The sequence below is a fragment of the Platichthys flesus genome, chromosome 3, assembly GCF_949316205.1.
Source record: "Platichthys flesus chromosome 3, fPlaFle2.1, whole genome shotgun sequence".
Lineage (NCBI taxonomy): Eukaryota > Metazoa > Chordata > Actinopteri > Pleuronectiformes > Pleuronectidae > Platichthys > Platichthys flesus.
In genome coordinates this window covers 12315571-12334697 of record NC_084947.1, presented here as the reverse complement: position 1 = coordinate 12334697, position 19127 = coordinate 12315571, and the positions used below count along the sequence as shown (strand labels likewise).

General features: G+C 43.9%; 1 protein-coding gene across 2 annotated transcripts; it reads right to left on the bottom strand.

Annotated features, from left to right (window-relative positions):
* Nucleotides 1–763: 763 nt before the first annotated feature.
* inpp5jb (inositol polyphosphate-5-phosphatase Jb) lies at nucleotides 764–17957 on the bottom strand. 2 transcript variants are annotated; one of them, XM_062381924.1, is made up of 13 exons: nucleotides 17523–17957; nucleotides 12405–12937; nucleotides 10552–10659; nucleotides 10175–10283; nucleotides 7637–7753; nucleotides 6532–6707; nucleotides 5844–5955; nucleotides 5396–5505; nucleotides 5000–5201; nucleotides 4194–4331; nucleotides 4024–4107; nucleotides 3841–3945; nucleotides 764–3710 (listed from the first exon to the last, which is right to left on the bottom strand). In XM_062381924.1, exons 2-13 carry the CDS (start codon nucleotides 12923–12925, stop codon nucleotides 3366–3368), a joined length of 2127 nt encoding a protein of 708 aa, XP_062237908.1. In that variant the 5' UTR covers nucleotides 12926–12937; nucleotides 17523–17957; the 3' UTR covers nucleotides 764–3365. The 2 variants fall into 2 exon arrangements, with proteins under 2 accessions (XP_062237908.1, XP_062237909.1); XM_062381925.1 differs by lacking the exon at nucleotides 17523–17957 and having other exon boundaries at nucleotides 12405–13984.
* Between the last annotated feature and the right edge of the window lie 1170 nt (nucleotides 17958–19127).

Sequence of the window (19127 nt, the reverse complement as noted above, 5' to 3'; positions counted from 1 at the left end):
CAAACTCGTACACACACACACAGCGGATAGGTCAGAAATCAAAGGTTGCCCTCTGAAAACATACTGTCAATTTTGACTTGGTTTTGTAAATTTGATGGAAAAAATAAATAGGGCTGTTTGCACCAGCAGCTCATTTATATTATCAACCTGCATCATTATAGTCACATCACTCACCAGTTTGTATACTTGGGCTCATGGTGTTTACTGTTAGTTAACCAAGCAACTCAATCCCTGACCAGTGTTGCCTCCGAATGGTACAGTCAGCTTGAATTTGCATGGTGGACAATTTCTTTTCAAAGGGCAAAAGCATGATGCAAGATGCACCTGCTGTTGCCCTCTATAGGAGGTTTTGTCATGTTCTCTGCCCACATTTATTCACAAAATAGCAAACCGCATCCACTGTCTGCAATGTTGAAGCACACCAATCTGACTGAGTGTAGACTAGAGGGACAATCGAACACAGGTAATCAATAAGTGAAGTCAAATTATAGCTCATTAATAATAATTAAATAATACAGTGGCTGATGAAATATTACCTCGCAAACCCACATTATACAAAAAACAGACAGTTTCCGTCTGTGTTGCGCACGGGCCCATATAGACACACACACACACACACACACACACACACACACACACACACACACACACACACACACACACACACACACACACACACACACACACACACACACACACACACACACACACACACACACACACACACACACACACACACACACACACACACACACAAAGAAGAGACTCAGGAAACAGACAGACCACAGTTTGAAGGAGAGTATATATTTTTTCTTTGGACAGTGCTTCACTACTTCAGGGGAAGAACAAAGCAAGCAACCCTTACAAATCCTCCCCACCGATCACATGATTTCACAGAGATGAATCCTCATGTGCCGACAATCGATACCTCACACCTCGCTTGCTGTATTTTTTTTTAAATGTATTCACGATACAAACACCTGTAGACATAACAATCTACATTTCAGACATTAAAAGCAACATTTGATCTTAACTCTTCATAGTTACAAATACAAAAATGAATCCATATTTTTATAATATCATTTTTACATTTCCGTTGAAATAATGCTCCCTCACTGGCCAGCAGAATTCAGGCTCATTGAACAGTTAAATAAGAAAATAAATACATAATTTAAGTAAAAATAAACTTTGTGGCATAGATTGTCTGCTATATTTTTTTTTTACCATACTTCATATGTTCATATATCTTTTCCTCTATTCCTCTAGCCACATAATTACATAACAATAACATTCTGTTAACAGAGCTTTTTTTTCATAAACGTTTCACAATATATAATCACTGGTCAGGGCTGCGGGACTGATCAAACTTATCTAAATGACCTTAAGTAGAACAAGGTTCTTACAATCTTAATCTTTTTCAAACGTTACTCTAAAGCAAACATATATTATCCCTATTATAAATTAATAAAATACATGAATGCACCATGATATGATTCAAACGGCTTCCGATTTACGAAAGCATTAACTATCCTGCATTTTCTTTTACCTACATTTACACTGATGTTAAATGTTTATACTGTCCTTAACATGTTTCTCTAACAATTGTCACAGCCACGTTTATAACAAAGAGGATTCAAAAACAGCACTTTACGGCACAAAAATCACAGTACCGGAATGTACAGTATGTCCAGCAGCAAACCATGCCAACACAGTCGCACACCATTCACTGCCACAAACACACACACGCACGCACACACACGCACACACGCACACACATCCATAGAGACACATACACACACTGAGGTTACAGCTACTACAGTAAACACTGTCCTACGCTAACAGCCCAAAGGTACAAAGTGTCTACAATGGTGTATAAGAGGTCACAAGGTAACATATCAACACAACTATTGTGACTGTTGTCGCTGTCAGCTAATCACCAAAGAAAGGATCTGAGCAAGAGAGAAGAAGAACTGAAAAGTCAAAATTATACACCAAGTAAAAGAAGTCTAAAGGACCATTTGATAAACTTGAAATATCACATTGGTGTTGTGATATTTCAAGATAGTGGAACACGTCACTTTTGTATTATACTACTCACAGTATAATACAAAGCCCTGTGATAGCTCTACATAGTAGAGTTCATGTTCACATTTGTCAGTGACATCCAGATTGAAGATCAAGTCTTCCTCATGTTGAAATCATCACACAAACACACAAAGTCAAAAATATTATTAAATATGCGAAATGGAATCAAAAGAAAAAACTACAAAAATGATTTTGGTGTTTTGGGTAAACTCATCTAAACAAAGTAACGTAACCTCCTCCCTGCCTGGGATGAGGCCCTCTAACTCACAGAAAAGATATTGTTGTCATAAGCAATACATGTTGGAGCAGATATTGCTATAATTATCATTGGAGCTGGCCGAGCAGAGTGGCCAACAATTTGTCAACTGGTTCTGACGAGACAGCACCGTTCTGTCAGCTGACAGCGTGCTTCTCACAGCAGCACATCCACTTTAAGGCTCTTACGCCCACACTCCCTCTGGATGCTGACATGTGATCTGCTGCTGCTGCTGAGGCTGGTGGCCGAGCCCCAGAGACTCGTTCTCCACCTACATTGGCTCTCCTCTGTTTAGACACAGGCCAGAGCAACTTCTATCCCATTGCTGGATCATTTGTAATGCTCCCCGTGTGTAATATCATGCGGAAATTTCCAAAATAGTGAATATACTCAAGAGTCAAACTGCATGTCCATATGCAGATTTATACAAACTAACGATACAAGTGATTGGTGATGCTGATCTTTCTCTCTTTCTTTGTGGTTCTTTTGGTTTGAGCAGATTTGTTTCTGAAAAATATTTGATCTGCAAACAGAGTGATGGGTGAGTTATCTCTTCATCACACATGTTTCTCTTCTGTTGACTGTTTGCAGTCTGCTGACATGACTGCAAAGGACAAGTGCAGGATATAAATCCAGTGTTGACATGTAGGGAGGATGGTTTCTAAAGGTTATGAAGGGACCACTCTTATATTCTACATAACCAGAACTCCTTGAGTAGTTCCTAAAGCAAGGGCTCAGCTCCCTGTACTGTCCACACCTGAGAACGCACAAAGATACAAGAAACACAGAACAAAGTGAAAGGTTTAAAAAATAAAAAAATATACATACAATATGTGCACAGCTTAATAAAACAACTGAAGGCAAAGTGAGCCTTTCCGGATGGGCCAAAGGGCCGTTCCTGAAAAGGATGGCATCACAAACTGTATATTTTCACGACAGAAAACATACATCATAGTGGATGTATCAAATAAAAAACACACAACGGTTGGTTATGTGACCTGTGACAACAGAAGGACCGGACGCCTCACACTCCTGAATCCACCGGGTTTTGGTCTTTCTCAGCAGGAGCGGACGCCGGGCTGCTGCTGCCCTCTGCTGGACGCCCTGCGCACTCACTCTCAGCTTTGGTGCCGGACTTAGGAGCATCCTTGTGGTGGCGCTCTTTCACTTTGACCTGTGCAGGACTGCCTGAGCGGCTGCGGCTGTGGGCGCCGCTGTGGGAGCCGCTGCGATGCCGGCGGTGTTTTCCCTTGCGTGGACTGGGACTGCGGGACCTCGTCTTCATGTGGGGGACAGTGCTGTCGTCTTCTGAGCTGAAGTCTGAGCTGTCTGAAGAGCTGGCGTCAAGGCCTGTAGTAGGAAGCTGGATCTGAGGAGAGGTGGAAAAAAAGAGGATAAGAGTGGGAAGGAAATGATAGAATGTGGAGGTAGAGCAGCAAAACGTCTGGAGAGGATGCGGATGGGAACATCGGAAATAACAGCATTCAACGCTTTGTTACCTGAAATGGTTCGGTCACACCCACAATGGTGCTCATGTTGTTGCTATAGTAGCCTATGATGAAGTCCCCTGAGCCTTTGGGCAGTTCCTCCTCGGTAAAGGTCACCTGGAAAACAGTTTGTCCGACATTGATTCAATGTGAAACCAAATCATCTGAGGAGAATTCAGCCTGTATCCAGGTTACCTGTTGTTCCTGTCGTTGAAAGTCAGCCTCCTCTTGCTTGGCCCACACGTATCCCACATAGTCCTTGTGGTGTTTGAAACCCACCTGTGAAGGCAGCAGCACAATGTATTAAAACTTGTTAATGCACAGACATATTTGTTACACCTCATGGTTTACACTGTGGACGTTACCTTGTACAGCCCGATCCAGTCCCAGGAGCTGCGTGCGAAGTTGGCCGTCAGCTTGAATTTGACTATGGCATCAGCAATGCAATTCCACTCATCCTCCACATAGAGCGTGACCAGGGGAACATCCACCTTGTAAGGGAACTGCAAAGAGCATTCCTCATAAACATTCACAAAGTGCAAAAATATTGCAAAAATGACGAGGGCTTGGTGTCGGACCTCAGAGCTTTTGAGTCAAATTTGTCCAGAGCGTCGTTCATCAAAACCCGAACTGAAGTATCGATACTTCATAAATTTGGTCGAATCGGTTTGTAAATCAGCAGGATTACGGTTCTATTAATTAATACAAAACTTGGTGGAAAGACGCGGTAGGGGTCTCGGAAGGAGGCAATTAATTTAGGTGCAGATAAGAAACAAGGGATGGGTCAGAGAATTTATTTTCTCTTACTTTAAAAGAAGGCGAGAATATTGCAGCAGCTTTTTTATATTTTCTTTGAGAACAATTTGTGGTTATACAATCTGACATGTTTAGGAGGCTGATGATTTTGAGATAAAAATCTAGTGAATTTAAATGTGGTTTCATAAAGGGAGTGGTGGGCCTTGGTGGAGATGCGCGTTCCACTGAGTGCAATCAAATATTTAATAAATCAATACATTTAACTAAAAGTTCAGATTAACTCTACGGACAAAGACCTTTAGCATCACCTTATTGACTTTTCTACATATGATATTATCCCACCAGTACAGAGATGTAAGCCCTCGTTATGGTTGACGGATCTCAGTCCTATTCACGTTGTATTCTGGTGTCTCACCTGCAGAGTAAAAATGGAACAGACTGGTTTGTGGTCGCTGACGGTGAATTCCATGTGACTCCGGTAGCAGTGTTGCGTCACTTTGGCCCCGTTGGTCAGCCCTGATATGGAGGTGCGCTTCCCCTCGCCAGGTGCGGCAGGCGCGGTGGCTCTCAGACGCCACAGAATCCGATCGGTCCAAGCCGGCTTGCGTTTCTTTCCACTGGGACGTGGACAGAGAGACAGAGACGGAGCAAGAGAGAGAAATTCCCTGAATTACATTTAGTTAAAAAAAAAAGAAAAAAAGAGGCCCTTTCATGTGTCCCTTGGCAAGTGAGGACCTTTCAGAGAGTCAAGTTTACTGAGCACTGAGATGTCTGGCCTAGAATTCACAACATCACCCCTGGCAACACGAACCTTGTGTCGTAAGTGTTTGTTCCCACATCGAACTTGTAGGTGGGAGGGAATTTGAGCGGCCCCTCCTGGAAACCCTCCAACACTGGCTCACTGTCTTTGGCCATGTTCAGCTGAAACAATAACAATCCACACACATCACTGAGGAGTTTGGTTTAAAAAATGACTGACGGCTCTCGTGAGGAGGCTTCTCTTATGCCCTCTAGTGCACACACCGACACAGTGCATGGTCAACCAGATGAAAAGACATGTACATATACATATTTATATTGTAGATTATTGACAAGATTTCACAACCATTCTAACCAAAATTGAGTTTTTTTTTGTTTTTTTTTAAACCTCGATTGAAAATTAACCAAACTGTTATGGAAATGGATGAGGTGAGAGAGGATTTGTAACACATTCATTTTCAGAGTCCTCCATATTGGCACACAGCCATTATTCGTCATACCTGATCCTTTTCCAACAGCATGGAATACTTGTTGTTGTCAATCGCTGATTTCACCACTTGCATATCCAGGTCATCAATGCGGAAATTGAGATCCCCCAACCAGAACACCACACTGTACACAAAGGAGTAACCTCATGAACTCTATATTCTTTCTCAATTCAAAGTTGTGACAGACTTTACCTGAAAAACCAGAAATACAAAAGATAAGTCTTCACACAGTGAAACACAGACTGTTAATAAAGATGGACGACATGACAGCTCCCCAAAAGTGATGCCAAAGTGCTTGATCGGACCCTGGTGGCTGACTGCGGAATAGGTCATTAACCTCAGCTCCTCTATGTTAGTGGATGGGACATCATTCATCATTATTATCATCATCAGCCTCTTTTTTCCCCCAGTAATGTTGGTTTAATTAGTTATTTGACGGTTTAAATAAAGGTTGAAATGTCTTCATACCGCGACTCCCTCCCCAAGCACTACGTCTTCGGCACAAGATTGCAGGTTAGTTTACGTTAGTTGGTATTTTGGCTTCTGTACTGGATAGTTGGTGGAAGTGGAGACATGTGGCCCATCTGTGTTCACGGTCTATAGAGTGGAACAAATCCATCGCATCTTTTATTTCTAATCCAGCAGTTACATCAATCTATGCGTGTGCCACTGTGCGTGTGTTTACAAACTGCTGACATACTCGTGGTCGAGAACCCCGGTGGCCGCCTGGCCCTCAAACTGCTGCTGCTGCAGGATGCTCTCGAAGTCCTCCATGCGCTGCTCGGAGTTTTCCATGTGAGCCGGCAGGTGGCAGTTCAGGAAGCAGACGGTGTGACCGAACACTGACATGCGGGCGCTCACTCCACCTTTATTCCCCTGCGACACAGACCACAGCCGAAGTTAAACATTATGAGAGCGAGGGAGTCAGGAACTGCTGTGAAGAGAGGGAGAAGGTGACATTTTCTCTGAAGCAGAACTGGACAAATGAAGGAATGAATAAAACATGGTCTGTGATGGAGAGCGTCAGTGGTATGTCAGGTCCCACTGTGGTGAGTGCTGTGCTTCTGCCACAGACAGGAAGTTTACTCATTAAGGACCAATGAATACCACCATTAATATTTAATGCTAAGAGTGGGGGTGCACAGTGGGGGGGGGGGGGGGGGGGGATGAGTCTGTGGATTTCATCCCACCCTTCTCACGACAGCTGTGACCCACTAACACACAAGAGACGCTGGAGTGTAGAATATGAAGAATGTGTGTTTGTGTGTGTGATAGAAGCAGGATTTCACTGAAAACATGGAACCACTGAACATTTCAGAATCCCCCTCGGTCGTCTCTCTTCTCTCTTCAACCCCGACATTTTAACATGTTGCAATTTGAGCTATTCCAACTTGTGAATGTTAAAATGTAATGTAAAATGAGTTAAAATAAGTGAATATGAGAATTTCCCCTCAGTCTGCCTCAGTGAACCAGGTTTGCCCCTGGTTCACTTCTTCTATGCCTGACTTTCCAAGCATTACTAACCGCTCGCTGAGAGATGCAAAAATCCATCTCTTTATCATAAAACCAGATAGAACATCATTTGAATAAGAAAAGCTGATAACATGCACTAGAGTCCCAAAATACAGTTTGCATATTCAACAACCGCCACATCATCAGCGGTTCACAAACCGAGCATTGTGTAAAAACTCGGTCAGGTCGTCTGTGAGAGTCATGCGACCGTACACCTGGACACTCCCACAGATATACAGCGAAGCTTCCACAACACAGTGCTGATCACCGAGCGGGTGTCATGGCCGTCTCACCCAGTATCCCCCCAGGCCAGTGCGGGTGGTCTCGGTCTGGACGCCGCGGAGGAACGGCAGATGGAAATACTTGGCGAAAACCAGCAGTAGCAATCCCTGCATCCGCTGGGAGGTCACCTGGGACAGGTGAGGAGAAGGGGACAAGAGGACAGAGGCAGAAGATAGTCAAGATCAAGATAGGGAAACATTAATAGATTAAACAAATGAGGAGAAAGAAATAAGCTCATAGCTGGCACTGAAATAAAAAAAATTATAAGTCCGGCTTTGCTGCATCGATTTCTGCTGCCCTGCTCTGCTTCCTCTCCTCCTCCTCTGGCACTCTTCATCTTTCAACCTCTTAACATTTTCACTGTGCCCCGTGGCTCAGCTCTGCCTCTACTCTACATGAAGCACTGCACATTAAAGAGGTCAAAGCTCGTGGTCAGCCCTCACAGTGGAAACAAACCGCTTTATAGTGGAAACCTTCACGCTCGGACCTTTCCATCCCCTGCGCCCTCCGCCATCATGCGGCCTGTGATGCTACGTAACAACAAGCTGATTGGGACAACTGTGGACTATCTTTGTACTTCACAAGAGGAGCAGGATCGTGTAGTGCATTTGTTGAGTCGAGAAAGACATGCCGTATCAAGCCCCTCACCAGATATTTGTGTTCACCCCCCCCCCCCTCCACTGGGCCACACATCCCAACCCCCAACCGCAGGCCGAAGAAGCACGATAACACCCCGCCTGAAATGTCCCGAGGGCAGTAATGGAGGCACACGTCTCCACGTGACATTAGACCCTCTTGCTTGTATACTAAATTGGTATTTAAACCAGTGTGTTGCGCAATAGATTCTACTGAACCGTGAAGTGGGCCGAGTATATTTGTGGTACGTGTGCGGAAGCAATTCGTTTCTGTGTGAGCGCTCAGCTGAAGTCTGAGAGAATGTACCTTTGCCTGTGTCCTGTGGTTAAAAAGCATGTCTTATCAACATGAGTGAACACGGGAAGAGCTCCTGAAGGCTGCCCAGCTACATTTAGGCTGGGAACAAAATAAGACATTTAAGCCCTAGACAAGTGTGTGTTTGTGAGTGTGTGTGTGTGTGTTAGAGATAATATGTGTGCAGCACTGTAGATTTGACCTCATGGTACACACAACTGAGGAAATAAGCTGTGAGTAACAAGTGTGATGTTACCAACTCAGCCATGGATTTTAGAGTTCAGGGCAAAACCACAGCTTATTAATTCAAGTCTCTGATACTGACAAACACAAACACACCAACATCCTCTTCTTCTTATGACACAGCATGTAAATGGGACATCATTTTCTGGATTTATTGACATACAAAATTTATTTCAACACAACATATGTAACTCTGCCAACTCGGGGGTCTCTCAATCAAAACCCTAATAAATCGGGGGTACTGTCGAATAGTCCATTTGACTCTAACTGAATGAAATGACCTTGAAGTATTTATAGCGGCCGCTATTATGAGACCTGTTAGAATTCTCTAAAGGAGAAGGAGATTAGGGAAGGAGCTTCAAAGCTTCCTAACTTATCTGCTTTAACTGAGGTGACATCGGACCATCCTTTACGAAAGCATCATTTGTGCATCTAAAGCTGTAGCCTACTCCAACATAAATTAAGGTAACAATCATGAAGTGTTGGGTGATTAGCCAGAAAATGTGTCAGCTACAATGTGTTGCTCTAGTGAAGCACTGATTTGAGAAAGCAGCATGTTACAGAATGAATCTGACGAGTATCTGTGAGCGGAATGAAAGCACGTTGTGTCTTTAAACTACAGGTCTGTCCACCATGTCGGGTCTGCTCAGTTTCTCACCGACACCAGCGTCTATCTCCTTCTACTTCAGCTCTTGACACCCACTCCGACCAACACCCCCCCCCCCAACATGCTCACGGCATCCATATCCACATGAAGTCCACGAGGTCACATTGAGCTGATTTTAACGAGACTTCGGCTAGCGTAGCAGACCGCGAGATAACCGGGGGACAGCATCAGTCTCACTGTCAGAGGCCCATCAACACTGACAACAACGCCATTCCAAAAATAAAACAGCACCCTGGGAGACATTTGTCTAGCTCCCTCAGCTCGACAGCTGATTCACGCTCTGTAGCTCACCATGCCAACCATCGTTTTCACATGCAACCATTCACACCACGCAGCTTATTAAAAAAAACAAACATTTTCAATGCTTTGCTTCAAATGTCTTATTTGAAAGGATATTCATCTGCTGTTTTTGAATGCATCCTCTCTGATTTCTTGGTGTACTCCCTCTCCACACTGGGTACGTGTAGGCATTGTGGAATAGGAAGATGGAGACTGTAAGTGTGTGCTTTGCTTGACTTTGCATTATAAACGTGGCGGCAGAGGGAAGCAGATACGACGACATCACACGCCTGTTGTAAATCATCACCCCATCCGTTGCTCAGGGAACGCGAGGAGCCGAACCAGCGATCACGTAATCCCACTGAATCTGAGCTGTTTAGCCTTTTACTGAGTGCGTGCATATGTGTTTATAATAAGAGCCATTACTGACCAGCACGTAACCAAAGGGGCTGAGTCTCTCCATGCAGACCTCGCTCCACTGGTCTGTGAAGAGGACATCTTTCAGCCTTTTGTTAATCATAGAGTTCACTTCCTGCAGCCTTGAAGAAAAAGATGACACACAACGAGGCACCAGGGTCAGCGGCAGACACAGATGTGAAGAGGAGCTCTGGAAATGTAATGGTGGGTTAACAAGTGAAACGACAATGGTTGTCACAGGGAGAGGGGAAACATTCAAAGCCGAGCACGGGCGGCTCATTAGTGATATCGTGTGCAGCGTTAATATGAGAGGAGAGAGCATAATGGGACACTTCAGCCTTTCTGTGGGAGAAACTGGATGACTGCCGCACACCGCAAAAACACACTCACCCGATAATGTACATGTCTGTGTTTCCATCGCCCACGTTCAGCCCCAGCAAGGCGGTGATGTCATCAGGTGGAGTGGCCGAGCCCACGTTCCAAGTGATGATGTGCACCCTGTTGGAACAAGGCGTTATACAAGGTCTCCTTCACACCTCAGAGACAGAACCTCCAGACCTCTATGTTTTTCATTGAAGAGATTATGTTTTCGCCACTGTCAGTTTGTTTACCTAGTTGTTTGTTGGTGTGTTTGCTTGTAAGAAAGATTACGCAAAAAACAACGGGTTTCCATGGGATTTTGTGGGGGGGGTGGGACATGAGCGGAATGTGCGAATTCCATCCAAAGAGAAACCAAGCGGTTTAGACAATTATACAAATAGAATTACATCCCAGCTTTCCATGTATATGTCACACATGTTTAAGTTCCTTAATTAATACAGTATTTGCAGTGTCAAATTAAAAAGCCAGTGTAATTATATTATATATACGACACAAATCGTGATAACACAAGATTATTATGGACATGTAGGCTGCATCTAATGTCCCTCATGTGTCTGTCAGCTATTTTCGAAGTTTTGGTGTAAATATTCAGCTCCCGAGTAAATTCCAAGAATGTTGTATAAAACATGGAGCGCTCCCTATGCTCACTTGCGGGCTGTGTAAAGGTTAAACATTCCCTTGTTTGAACATCCAACAGACCCACCTCACAGTAGACACTATAATTAGAGAAGCATGCATGTTATTTAGGATGTGAGCAGCTAGTTGTCTTATTCAGTAAATGATTTAAATCAGTTTTTATCCATTTTATTACTATTAAACTGCAATTTGATGGGGCCCTTACTTTGAAAATATTTTCATCCGAACCAAATCTATATATTAGGTATATAACAGCACAATATTTCAATTTGCCCATATCATTTATATCTCTTTATGTTCATTACTGTATTTTTTTATATCTGAGTTTGTATTTTGGAGAGAAGACGTCATGATAATATTCTGGCCCCAAATTGTGTTGAAAGTCCGTGTACAAGGATCCACTACCAGCTGAACCTGAACAGGAAACTAAAATTGATTTCAACCTGGAAGAGTAAAGGTAACACTTTACTTCCTCATCATTTAAAGGCAGTACACAAACATTTCATACATTATTTATATCACATTAAAATGTAGCTCTGAGGGATTTTGAATGGATGTTAAAGTAGAGTATTTGTCAATATTTATAATGCTGTTTGAAGGCATTATATTTTTTGTAGGACTGTTTCTAACTATGTATTATTATCTCTGCCAAGGAGGTTATGTTTTCATCTGGGTTTTAATGATATTTAGCAAGTTTACGCTGGTGGGTGGATGTGCTAAGGGTGAGGGAAGGAGCCTTCAATTTTGGTGCAGATACAGATCAGGGGATTTTAATTGTTTCCAATTTCATTTACATTGTGAGATTGGGCGTTTTTGACATTTCACAGGGTATAATTCTTGGATCTTTAATATAACCTCTACACAAACTATGTTTAGGCAATTGATATCTAAGAATGTGTGAAATTTGGTGCAGCTTGATCACTTATGGGTCAGGAGCTACACTTGTTACTTATATTTGCGATATTATAGTTTGTTATAAACTAAATTATATTAATTAATAAATGTTGCGTTGTGTAAACCTAAAAAAAACATAAATATACCTGACGCTAAAACAAATTACTGTGCTACCTGTTTGCACTAAACATGCAGCCGTGCTCTCAATGGTGTGACACATATAAATAAATACTACATGTGCCAGGGCTAATCTTCCTCAGCTCTCCTGAAACTAGACGCCCCATGAGACATGCTGAGACATGAACATCGCACACACACATCAGGACACTTGCCTGAAGTCTTCCAGCGTCTGGGCCTGAGTGTCAGCTGTACCTGCGACAGAGAAGGCTCTCTGTGCATGAGGGTTCATGTGAGGAGGCACAGGCTTGCTCACAGGTGGGTGGGGGACAGAGACAGCCCTGACTGGGTGGTGCCCTGGGCCTCTGGGGCCCGTCTTGCGCTCTCCTATGGGTTTGACTGCTGCAGAGCGGGAGGGCTTCGGGCGACTCGACACAGCGCCGTCAGTGATGCTCTCGTCCTGTTGAGCCTCGGGAGCGGGTTCAGCTTTGGGCGCAGCTTTAGGCTCGGCCATGTCAACAGAGCCCTCCACTCGGGCACTTCTCTGAGGTCGCCGAGGGCGGGCAGCGGCAGGGGCCGGGGCCAGGGCCAGGGACTGGCCGGTAGGCAGATCTGAGGGTGGAGCCACCGGATTTGTTGCCGGAGCTGGAGGTGTTGTTTTTGTCGTTGAAGCTTCTGCTCCTACATCTGGGTTTTCCTCTTGAGTCGGACATTGGCTCTGATTATCCTGGTCCATTTTTTAAGATTTCTGTGATAAAGGAAAGGACAAATGTTGGAATGGTTCCACTTGCAAGAGGCACACTCGTGTTTCAGAATTTTTATCTCATATTCTAGTGAAGCATCACATGGAGGCATTTATATAACAATTACAGCTGGTGCACAGTCTCTGATATGATGATGTAATGTGATAAAGAAAACAAATAAAAAAAAAAAAAAGGCACAGTGAGGATTTCTACCACTGAAACTGCAAAACATGCAGCCTCTGTCCCAAAAGGACCAGTCAACAGAGCCGATGAGTGTCGGACTGTCATGAGATCCCAGCGACCCAGCAGAAAAACAGAGTGAGTCAGGCTCCCACCATCGTGACTGTTCAATTAACCTGTCGTCTCTCGGCCTTGAACGCAGCTGCATGTACAGACAGGAGAAGACGTTTGGGAAAAAAAGACACAACAGACAAACAACTGAGGGAGGAGGACCAGGCACGAAGAGACATATTCTCCTGCTGTCCTCAACTCATTGAGCTTTTGAATGCAGCTTTGGTGGAGACGGGGGGAAGAAAAAGCCGGGAACACGGTTGATCATCTCCTCTAGTTCCGCCTGAGCCGTCCTCCAGTTACCAGGGACATGCTCAGTCAGTTCATATCAGCTCAGAGCACCTGCCGTACACTGAAATGAGGAACCGCTGCACAGTCCAGAGCAGCAACACACAGAGTAAACAACAACACAGAGAGAGAGAGGGAGCTGCAGAGGTCAGAGTGACAGCAGCGAGGATAGAGGAGGAAGAAAACCGACTGATTCAATATCCATCTAACTACCTTGTGAATAAATATCTACTTTACTTTCCCCTATGACTGGCTGATAGCACAACAGATATCAAGCAGAGGATTTTGAAAAGCAAAATGTGTGAAGTGTTTTAAACCAGAGCCAACTGCTTCAGTGACTGGATGAAGACTTTATCCCTAGAAGATTTGTTTGTTATGTCACGTTTAGGCCGATATGACACATTTTATCTTAGAGGATAAACAATGTAGAAAAGATATGCATTTATGTTCACGCTTTAAGTTGTATGTATTTTGTTGTATTTGTGTTTACTTTTTATTTATATTATTCATGATAAAGTTTATAGCTCAAATGTAAAATATCAATCCTGAGTTTGGCCGTTTATCGGAATTTGACATTTTGTAGTTCCTAATAGCAATATCTGCAAGAATCCCCCAAATCTGTATTTGATGTATAATATGTGGTGGCTGAGTGATTATGGTGAGATCTAACGGAGCTAAATAGAAAACTAGAAATTCAAACCGAAAACCGAATCACAAATCACATGAAAGAACATATTTGGATCACTGTAGTTCACCGAGACAAAAACTGTCTGACTCATCAACATGCTGACAATGCGACCTGTGAGAACTCGTCATTACATCATTACAGGACTACACACCGCACCCATCTACAAACTCTGCTCGACTTTAACCTCAACTACACACTTGTTAAGTTGTGCGACTTGCATGATTGTGATGTCAGTGTCTTGTTTTTTGTTTGAGTAAGAGTAAAACTAACCTTGTGCACAGTTACATCCTTCACCGATCTTTATCATATTTTATCGCTGAAATCATGTCCTGTACAATATGGACATATATTTAGTCGGTGAGGAGACAGGGCTAACACGCTAGGGACAGAGAGACAACAGAGCTCTCCCATTATTTCTCATGACCTTGAAGAGACGGAGGCCATGACTTTCATGCGGAGACGACAGCTGCCTCCGTGCTTCACATGTGCCATGAAACACGCTCGTCTCTCCGGCCACCGATACCCTGACTCTGCATAATGTCTTCCTGGGGTCCATATATAGCACTTATCGTTTAGATTGTATGTGTGTGAGTGTGTGTGTGTGTGTGTGTGGACTGGGTTTGGCCACACATGGGATTGTGTTGGTGCAAAATGAGCTGAGAGGGAGCTGAGTGAGACAGCCCATTCAGTGACAACACTGTCTCTCCGCAGAACGTCTCTGAATTGATCCTCTCACACGTCCCTCTGGCACTATCTATTTTCCCAAGCTTTAATCCGTCTCCTCTCTCTCTCTCCTCATCCCATTTCTATAATCCTCGCTCTCTCCCCATCTTCTCCCAGACTCTGTTGTTCCATCAAACCCACCTCCGCTGCACGCCAATTGAATCGCTCATCCCGCCTCCAGTGCAGTTTTCCCCTCTCCAGCATTTTTTGCTTTCACGTTAAGCTGACCTCAAATTTTCTCCTCTCCTTGGCTCGGCTCTTCCCCCTGCGCTCTGAGGTGACACTCCTCCTCCTCCTCCTATGCATTGTATTGTTTCCTTCAGCCAACCACCTCACAGCCACTGTCAATGACGTCAACGTGCCTCCACCACAACAACCAGACGTGGATCAGGATCGGCCACATAATATGCTGCCTCCGTGCTCAGTAACATGGAAGAAACGTGACAATTAAATAGGATGTGAACATGAGAGCATCTTCAGTCCATGTATGAGTAAAATGCAATAGCTGTGAACAGGGAGATTCAGTGTGAAGGGTTTCGTGAGCGTGATAACACACATTTATTTTCCGAATGCCGAAACCGAAGCAAAGTGCAGTTAATTGGACAAAATTTCAGTTTTTTGAATATATGAAAATTTGCTTTTGCAGGAACAGTTAAAGCCGACAACCTCTTCTTATTCCTCTCACGTCCGCAGAGGACAGAGTGGAATGATTTGATAATAACTAGTGTGTCATGGTGTTTACATGCACCCTCCTGAGGGGTGAGAGCCGAGAGAGCCAGGGAGGACGCAGTTTAACCCAAACAGCAGCAGACAGGAGCCAACCTTCTTGGATCCTGTGATGGAGGCGTTTAACAACAGAGATTACTGAGACAAATTCATATTTCATGTCTCATCTCTTTAGGGGGACGCCATAAAGAAAAGTCGTCCACATCCTTAAACTGGATTTTCTTTCATCTCAAACCAACAGCTCTGCGCGGCTGCATTCTGTTGAGATTCCAGCCTCAGTGTTGATCACAGTCTCTTCACCTCTTCCGTGTTTAATGTTCAAATTACAGCCCTGCAGAGTGTGGGTGTCCGAGGCCTCCGGGCCCATATGCCCCTGAGACAGGGGTACTAAAGATGACCCGGAAAAGACACTGCTTCCACAGCTGTAAACGGTTCCCCCAGGTCCCGTGTCCAGAGGCCCTCATCTTCCTGATCAGGTCACAGCCGAGGCTAGGGGACGTTAAAATGATTCTGCTTTACAGTCTCAACATTTGCTGACAACCCACCGTGTAATGCCGGCGCTGCAACATTATGCAGCAAGTTGCCATTTCAGATTCTGTCAATTAACGATTCCATAAATTCGGCCAAACAGAAACATTCTCGGAGGCAAACAGTCGCCCTGTGGTTATCAGTTGCAAGAGCAGCATCTAGTTTAGCAGATAATTCACATGCATACACAATGCAAAGTGTCATGTAATGAAGATAAACACTTTCGGTCCAACGTTATCTGTAAAAAAGCAGAAGTGAATTCAAAAACTGAATAGTCCACATGTTCCTTCCTGCCCTGTTACCGGTTTTCACACCGAAATAGGACTTAAGAAATACCCACAATGATGTGTGCACGCCACAGAGCTGCCACAAGTTGCAAAAGCCGAAGAGGTTGTGACTCCAGCAACATCAGAGAAAACCACTAGGGCAGTGAACATCAATGTTTCTGCAATAAAATAAAATTACAATTACAAGATTCAATTGGGAATTCAACTTAAAACGCTACGAGATGCTAAATCCTCTCTCTGTGCATCTATATATACTGCCGACATGCATGGCACCGTGAGGGTGAAGCTCTTGTGGTTATTTATTCTGCACTGTATGTTAGATGACAGATTTACAGCATGAGCTGGGGAGCCTGAAGCCGCCTCTGACAACCAAGGGGACGCTTTTTTGCCAGGATGTGTCCTATGATATCTGACCCGGTCTGTTATGTAAACAGTGGCATACAAGCTGCATGGGCAGAAGACACCAGTATTTATTGAATACACGGTATATTTACATATTTATGCACTGGGACAGTAGGTCTACAGCATATAAATGTATGACATATATATGGGCTCATTACACTCCAGCTTCTTCAAGGACAATCATTTTATTCCTGGCTGGAAAAAGAGAGGATGAAGGTCGTTTTCATCAGATTTTATCTCATTGGTGACAAGCCAGGCTGCACAGGCATGTGGTTGTGTGTGTGTGTGTGTGTGTTTGTGTGTGTGTGTATTTCTAATGTGTGACTATGTGAAAATGAATCATCAGCATGGTTTCTGGCAAAGACAAAAAGGTGAGAAACGTGTCTATTCTTCTTCATGGCGGTTTCATGTTACAAACGAACACTGTAACACACTGTGTACAAACATCCCTGCTCGTGTAAACCCATCCACAGCAGGAGGATCATGTGTCAGGGATGTTTACAGCTGCTGCAACAACAGTAAACAACAACGGGATTTACCTTTCTGTCGCGTGTTGTGCTGAAGCTGTCACGATGATCGATGGGAGCTGTCCTGATTCACACACCGATAAATGCTAAGAATAACGCATGCGTGCAGCGGACGAGTGATCACCTTTACCTGGGCTGGTGGGTCAGGGCTGAGGATGTGAACAGCAGGTGGATCTGGTTTCTGCAGAGGTGGAGCTCGGTCAGCGCGGAGCCTCCGTGCACGATGGGGACTGTACCATTAACTGAAAACACGCACAACTTTCCTCTCCTGTCGCCTCCCAGTTGAAACCATCGGCATCCACGCGCCTTCCTTCCTTCCTCCCTCTCTCTCTCTCTCTCTCCCTCCTTCCCCCCTCCCTTCCTTCCTTGCTTGCTCCCTGCCTTCCTCAGCGGGGAGATGTGACAGAGATCCGGGGCAGGTTGGTGCAGGAGAGAAGCAGGAGACAGATGCACCGGGCAGACGTCTACATCTCACTGGAACACCAAAACGGCTCCTGGTGCGTTCAAAGACACGGGCTGCAGTGGGTCCTTCGGATTGAACGCCGCGTCCTCAGCGCTTCCGTGAAGCGAGCAGCCAGGATTGACCGTGAGAGGCTGTGCTCAGGATTCCACTCAGCAGGCAGAGCTGGAACACATAGACCCCGCACACCGTGACACACAAACATGGCGGCCGTTCACTGCGATCAAAGAACCGATCAAAGCACCACACTCCACCTTTGCTTACGTTTATTTGCTCCACGATTTTATCAAGTTATGTGTCATCAAGCATAAGACTGAATGAATTAAACTGTAGATTTCAAAGTGAACAGCTGTTCTATGTGGTTTAAAGCTATGATGAAACACTACTGCCGCCTAGTGGTTAGTAGGGTGAAGTACCTGGTATAATTGGAGAACAGCTGCCAGGGTGAAATGGCCTCACCTTCTAATTACATAGAACGCTTAAAATATTGTATATGTATATATAAATAAGAGTCACTACAAAGTCCTAATAAGGATAGCTGCATACCTGTATGTGCGTGTATATGTGGGTTATATTTTTATAAAATTAAGTTTACCTTAATATATATGTATATTTAATATTTGAATAAACACTCTTATTTTCATTTGTACAGTTACAGAATATATATTACGTGGCAATTTATTTATAATTAGTAAAGTAAACCACTGGATTACAAAAATATAATCTCATCTGAATACTTTTGTTTTACTATTTTTATTTATGCTGGCTATTGCGGATTACATGTAGATATAATTTGGGTTGATTGTATATTTATTTCTAATCTGATTATGTAATCCCAAGAAAATGTAATCGCTCATAACCAAACCCTGCCAACCGAAAATAAATAAATAGAAGCACCTGCATCTATTGAATAACCCTTTTTAATAACATTTACTTAGTACACAAATGAAATTTAGTCAACCATCCCACAGATGAATGACCAAGTGGGTTAACTACTGTCATAAATGCAAGTGGCCCGCTGAGCTCTCAGCTTCCTGGGCCTCTCTATGAAGTGACTGTTAATGATTCTTGTTTGAACGCCATGGAGCTCAGTGAAAGGTCAGAACACAAAGAGAGGCAAACTGATCCAAAGGAGACACGAACAACCATAAAGAGACACAAAAAAAACTACTGCATTGTCATGTGTCTGGGGGTCCATTACTAAATGTAATATATTCTGATAAAAGCAGATTATTTATATCCCAGTTGTTTATATTTCCGGCACACTTATAAATA

Coding starts and splice junctions, on each gene's coding strand:
- inpp5jb (XM_062381924.1), bottom strand. CDS start 12,925: ATGGACCAGGATAATCAGAGCCAATGTCCGACTCAAGAGGAAAACCCA. Junction 10,284..10,551: donor ACAGACATGTACATTATCGG/GTGAGTGTGTTT, acceptor TTTTTCTTCAAG/GCTGCAGGAAGTGAACTCTA. Junction 7,754..10,174: donor GCCCCTTTGGTTACGTGCTG/GTCAGTAATGGC, acceptor CACCTGTCCCAG/GTGACCTCCCAGCGGATGCA.